At 40.9% G+C, this 6,769-nt stretch overlaps 1 protein-coding gene across 1 annotated transcript; it reads left to right on the top strand.

Moving 5' to 3' along the window:
• Positions 1-4,135: 4,135 nt before the first annotated feature.
• On the top strand, positions 4,136-5,517 carry LOC138851056 (15-hydroxyprostaglandin dehydrogenase [NAD(+)]-like; the record flags this gene model as incomplete). The annotated part of the gene is given in 2 exon segments (XM_070099428.1): positions 4,136-4,290; positions 4,967-5,517. Coding segments are annotated over 2 exon segments (273 nt in total), but the record flags the coding sequence as incomplete, so codon positions are not given.
• Positions 5,518-6,769: the final 1,252 nt, after the last annotated feature.

The raw sequence follows: 6,769 nt of genomic DNA, 5'->3' as shown, positions 1-6,769 counted from the left end.
GCAATATCCCCCTGCCCTGCTGTTTTCTGTAACCTACTGATCATCCCTCCCCCTTTCTGCCGCCCAATACCCTCGCTTCCTTCCCTACCCTGCAGCACTGTATAGCCCTTGTGGCATAGCGCTTCTTTTTTATTATAATAGTAATAATACCAGACTTACATGACAGCGATCATTTTCCAATCATTCTTACTTCTCCTTCATATTCACCACCTCTCCGTTGCCCTCGCTGGCAATTTGATCGGGCAAACTGGTACCTTTACTCGCAATTCACTACTTTTAGTGAGGTTCCTTCTTCGTCCTCCATTGATGAGCTCCTACATCTCTTCTCGACATCAGTTTTAACTGCAGCTTCTCATTCTATACCCCAAACCTCAGGCAGGCATTCTCAGAAGTGCGTGCCTTGGTGGTCTCCTGCTTGTGCTCGTGCAGTACGTTTGAAATGCGCTGCATGGGGCAGGTACCGGTACAATAGAACCAATGAGAGACTTCTTGATTTTAAGCAGAAGCATGCGGTCGCTCGCCGTGTCATCTGTGACACTAAATGCACTTGCTGGTGAGATTGTTTCCATCATCACCTCTGTTTCCTCTATGAGTGCAGTCTGGAAAAAAGTGAGGAAATTGAGTGGTAAATACTCTCCTGACCCGGCTCCTGTGCTACGGGTCGCCGGTGTTGATATAGCAAACCCTCTTGACATTGCCATTGAAATTGGCACTCATCTGGTTCATATTTCCCTGGGGGCTATATCTATGCTCCTCGTTTCTTTCCTCAAAGTCAGCCAGAGAAGAACAGTATAATGTGCCTTTTACGCTTCAAAAACTGGAGGCAACACACTCAGCTTGCCGATCATTGGCAGCTGGGCACGACGACATTCATATTTGAATGTTACAATATTTACATCATTCAGCTCTTACACTCCTCTTACAGCTCTTCAGTCTTATTTGGTCACAAGGAGTTCTTCACCAGCTGTGGAAATCTGCCATTGTTCTCTCTTTCCGCAAGCTGGGTATTACAGGACATGATGCCTCCCATTATCGTCCCATTGCTCTTACTAGTGCAGTTTGCAAAGTGATGGAATGTCTGGTAAATCGACGTTAAAAGTGGTGTTTAGAGACACACAACAGTCACTCCACTAGTCAATATGGCTTTCGTAAGGGACGTTCTACCATAGACCCCTTACTACGCTTAGATACGTATGTTCGTAATGCCTTTGCGAATAACCACTCAGTTATTGCCATATTTTTTGACCTTGAGAAGGCATATGACACAACTTGGAGGTATAATACTTTGGCCCAAGCCCACTCCTTAGGCCTTCGAGGCAATCTATCATCCTTCCTTAAGAACTTTTTAACTGACAGACATTTCCATGTTCGAGTTAATAATGTGCTCTCCCCGGTCTTTGTCCAAGCTGAAGGTGTCCCTCAGGGATGTGTTCTGAGCTCAACACTTTTTCTCCTTGCTATAAATGATTTGGCCTCTGTTCTTCCATCCAATATTTGGTTATCACTTTATGTTGATGACTTTGCTATTGCTTGTGCAGGCGATGACTGTCACCTCATTACAGTTTCTCTCCAGAATGCGGTCGACCGTGTTTCCAATTGGGCCACCACACATGGGTTTAAATTTTCCAGTACCAAAACTCGCCGAATTACTTTCACTAGACACTCTGTTATCTCCGATCGTCCTTTGTACCTCTATGGCTTCCGTTTCCCTGAACGTGATACAGTCAGGTTTCTAGGCCTTCTCTTTGACCGTCGGTTATCCTGGAAACCCCACATTACCTCATTGAAGGCAACTTGTCACAGCCAGCTTAACCTTCTTAAAACGCTTGCTCACCTTTCATGGGGAGCTGATCGTCGAACTCTCCTTCACCTACATTCAGCCCTCATTTTATCAAAACTCGATTATGGTGACCAGATCTATTCAGCGGCCTCTCCTGCTACTCTCTCTAGCCTTAACCCCATCCATCACCAAGGATTACGTTTATGCCTTAGTGCTTTTCGCTCTTCCCCTGTTGAGAGCCTCTATGCAGAAGCGAATGTTCCATCCTTGTCTGATCGCTGTGATGCCCATTGCCTTCACTACTATGTACGCTCTCATGATCTCTGCAATCCTTCCATATATAGAATGGTCACTGATATTAGTAGACATTATTTGTTTGCCACCCGTGTTTGCTCCATCCCTTCTCTCTCCGCCTACATTCGCTCTTGTCTTCCCTTTAGTTACCACCTTTATGTGTTCATGTAGCATCTCACTTTTCCCTACCCCCCTGGGAAGTTCCATCTGTTCGAGTCTGTTCTATCTCACTCCCTTGCTCGAAAGCCCAACTGCCTATGGTAGCTTCCCGCTCTCTTTTTCTTGACCACTTCCACTCATTCTCATGCCATCACAGTGTACATAGATGGCTCTAAGTCTTCTGACGGCATCGGATTCACAGCAGTGTTTTTGAACAGCGTCGTGCGAGGGCATTTACTCTCTTCAGCTAGCATTTTTACTTCTGAATTGTATGCCATTCTTGCAACACTTATTCGTATTGCATCCATGCCTGTGTCAACATTTGTGGTTGTCTCACTCCCTTAGTGCTCTGCAGGCTATACAGAAATTTGATGCACCTCACCCCCAGTTCTCTGTATCCAACTTTGGCTATGCCGTATCTCTACCAAGCATAAAGATATTGTTTTTTGTTGGATCCCTGGTCATGTTGACGTACAGGGCAATGAACAGGCAGACACAGCTTCGTGTTCAGCAGTACATGACCTACCAATTTCATATAGAGGTGTTCCATTTCCGGAACACCTTCACACCCATTGGTCAACTCTACTTGGTAACAAACTTCATTCTATTAAACCGAGTATGGGTTACTGGCCGTCTTCTTGTCATCAGTGCCGAGGTTGGGAGACTACTCTCTCCCGCCTTCGCATTGGCCTCACTCGTCTTACTCATGGGTATCTCATGGAGAGGCACCCTGTTCCTCTCTGTGAGAAGTGTCACGTTCCAGTTTGGATTAGCCACATTCTGTTAGACTGCCCTCTCTATCAACGAGCACGCAGAATTTACCTTCAACATCGTCTTTGCTCTACTACTCTCTCTTTTCCTTCCCTTCTTGCTGATGGACCCTCCTTTAATCCTGACTCTCTCATTGACTTCATGACAACGACTGATTTGCTCCACAAACTCTGATGATGATTCCTTTTGCACTCCCCTCAGCCCTTTCTACCTCAGTCTCTTGCTGCCCTCTACCTTTTCACCATCCACTGCCCCGCTGTTCTCCGTAACCTATTACTCATCCATCTCCCTTTTACCACCTGATACCCTCGCTTCCTTCCTGCCCTGCAGCGCTGTATAGCCCTTGTGATTTAGCGCTTCTTTTTTATAATAATAATAGCATAGGTCAGTTTAAATTTATATAACATTGCTTCAGTGCTTAAGTACTGCGTACTCTGATGCAAAATGTTCAGGTTCGAATCCTGCTGTGGACTGACAGATAATGTTTACAAATAATTTCACCCATTTGCGAATTGTTAAGCTTTTAAAAAGCTCTTTCAAAGTTTATTACATGTGACAGGATTTGATGAAATATCTTATCACTAGCCTGGTGTCCCGTGGTATGAGATGACCGCCTAGCTTCAGCTAGGCACCTTATCTGGGATCTGACTGAGTGGCTAAAGTAATGCATACTTTGATGTAGACTATTATGCCGATTCGAATGTGCGGACTGAGAGATAATGTTTATATATATATATATATATATATGTTTATATATATATATATATGTATATATATATATGTTTATATAATATATATATGTATATATATATGTTTATATAATATATATATGTATATATATATGTTTATATAATATATATATGTATATATATATATGTTTATATATATATATATATGTATATATATATATATGTTTATATATATATATATATATGTATATATATATGTTTATATATATATATATATATATGTATATATATATTGTGTGCGTGTAGATATGTATTGTCTGTATATGTGTGTATTTTAACTTCTTTTTGGCTTCGTAGGTCATATTTGCATGTGTGTGGGATATGTCATCGTGAAAGAATACAATTATCATGTGTCAGTAACTTTATGTATTTTTATTGACAGTCCGAGTTCCATCATAAGATTAGTGGTGTGAAGGTTCAAAGTCTGTGTCCCAGCCTGGTGAAAACCGACCTTCTAGTCAACTCACTCAAGACTGCCTTCACCCCCGAGGTCGGTCAAGCCTTGACCAAGTTTGCTGATTCTCTCAAAGATATGTCGTGAGTGTTCCAAATATTTCTCTTTATTAAATACTGTTTTTTTTCAGTATTATGTATTTCTTTTTTTAAAGGTAAAATTCGTTCTTCACCTGTATTAATATGTTGTTTATATTTTGAAATAAATTTTCAGTGAACAAATAATGTGACAGTTTCTTAAATATTTTTAATTTGTTTTATTGAGGCTTTGATGTCTTAGTTCGTCTTAAATGTGTTTGAGTTGTAATTCTCCCATTTCCTCAAAAAAAAAAAAAAATCCACTGGCATCAAACATTCCTTTTTTTTTTTTTTTTTTTTTTTTTTTTTTTTTTTTTTTTTTTTTTTTTTTTTTTTTTTTTTTTGTAATTTTGATCTTCCAAACATCCAGGCCTAAAAAAAAGGAGGTATTTTCAGGCTTTGCCTGAAAATACCTCCTTTGAAAGATGTTGACAAGGAAACATAACTGTCGGAAAATATAGAAAGTTTTGACGATTTACTACCCTTATTTAACCCCCAGTGGGTCACCTTACATGAAGTTTGAGATTCCTGAGTACCTGACTAAAAAAATCTATCTACCTATCTGCCTATATGGCGGAGAGATTTCCATATTTGTTCATACCTTTATGTGTCATATAGACTATGTCTTACAGTACATTCAAACTTCGGCTTATTATTAATGCAAATCACTGTTATCCTACAGAGCGGAGACGGTAGCAGAGGCACTAGTGAAGCTGCTAGAGGAAGGTCGTAATGGAGCTTGTATGGTGGTAGTAGCTGACAAAGCTCCCTTCTACGTGGACTCCCCCATTCCTTCCTAGCTCCTGCTGCTGCTGCTCCTGCATTACAACCGAAGCAAATTACGTCTTGTTCCATTTGCCTGTGTGAAGCATCACTTGTCTAGCAGCCACAGCAGCGATGATCAACACAACTACTAACACATAACAAAAACGTCTTGACTTGAACTTTCTAAATCACCACAGTCTTTTGATGGAAGATTTCATATATCTTAATATTTTTATGTAAGCTCTGAAGTACATGGCTATACAGAGTACATATATGGACTCGCGTGTGAGTCTGCAGGGTTGTTCACCGGAATTTTCACACAATTTGTTACTCTCACATTGTAAATTTATCATTCCATATTTAAGTATATTGAAAATTCATTATCAGTTATGTCTGGTTCATTACTGGCATTAATATGTAATTTTCATAAATTTTGGAATTAACGTAAAATATTACATTCTATATTGATTTGAATTATATTTTGAAACTCACACAATTATACTTTAGGGGTCCTAGAATTATTACTAATATATTTACAAAAATAGTAAATCCTCGTGGGTCATTTAGAATTTAAAATTCTCAATTCGTATAAATAATTTCCAAGTCTTACAGCTTCGTAAAATGGTACAGTTTATGAAAAAGAAACACACACTGTGTGAAGAGGCGGGGACCAGGAGCTGAGTCTCAACCCCTGCTACCATAAATAGGTGAGTACAAATAGGCGAGTACACAGACATACTCAGTCCGTTCACACAGTTGCTCTCCACCACAAGAAGCCTCTCTTCGACCCCGCCGGGGTGTAGAATTTATATTCTACAAACGTCACATCCTTTTCACAATGCTGTCGAATCGTGTGAAAATCAAGCCTGTGAATGGTGCAATAAATGACTCCTCGAAGTTAGCCTTAGCTACCGTCGTAAGGACCTGCCTGCAGGTCAAATTTACGGCAATCCACTCTCTGAAAGACTCCTTCATTGTCGTCTGCACAGACGACACGGAAGCACTAAAACTAATGGACGACTCTTCAATCAGGACCCTACAAACGCAACAATTCACTCTATCCCCGTCTCCATTCTTGAAGTCGAAACGTTCTGTCTTTGTGAAAAGACTGGACAATATGGTCACCTCTCTCTCTACTGAAGCACTGAAGACATCTATTGAGGAACAAAACACCTGGGCCTCGGTAGACAGCATCTCAAAGATCCCCAATGCCGCATCTATGCTAAAGATTACATTCTCAGATATCTCCATGGCTGCCCAAGCTCTCTCTGACGGTCTGGTCATCTCATATTACCACATTCACCCAAGTCATATAGAACAAGAACGTTTCACATACATCTCCCACTGCTGGACCTGCTACTCCTATAAACACACCACCAAGGACTGCCCCATCAAGGATATGAAGTTTTGTTCAAAATGTGGGAATGATGGACACGATTTCAGATCCTGCACCATTACTACAGCACCAACATGTCTTAACTGCAAGGGTAATCATCATACCCTTGCAGCTAAGTGCCCACTCAGGAAAGAAATCATATTGAAGAAAACTAAAGTTCTGAAGAACACCTCCAATTCACCCACATACTCTGCAATAACTAAACCACAAACCGACACCACCAAGACTCTACACGCTAATCTACAGGCACCATCGCCCAGCAACTCCCTCTCTCCACTCCCCGACGGTGCTCCCTCAAAGGTGCTGTACTGCATGGTGTATGCA

The sequence above is a fragment of the Cherax quadricarinatus genome, chromosome 67, assembly GCF_038502225.1.
Source record: "Cherax quadricarinatus isolate ZL_2023a chromosome 67, ASM3850222v1, whole genome shotgun sequence".
Taxonomy (NCBI): domain Eukaryota; kingdom Metazoa; phylum Arthropoda; class Malacostraca; order Decapoda; family Parastacidae; genus Cherax; species Cherax quadricarinatus.
The sequence above is the reverse complement of the archived record's forward strand: the minus strand, read 5'-3'. Positions and strand labels throughout refer to the sequence as shown.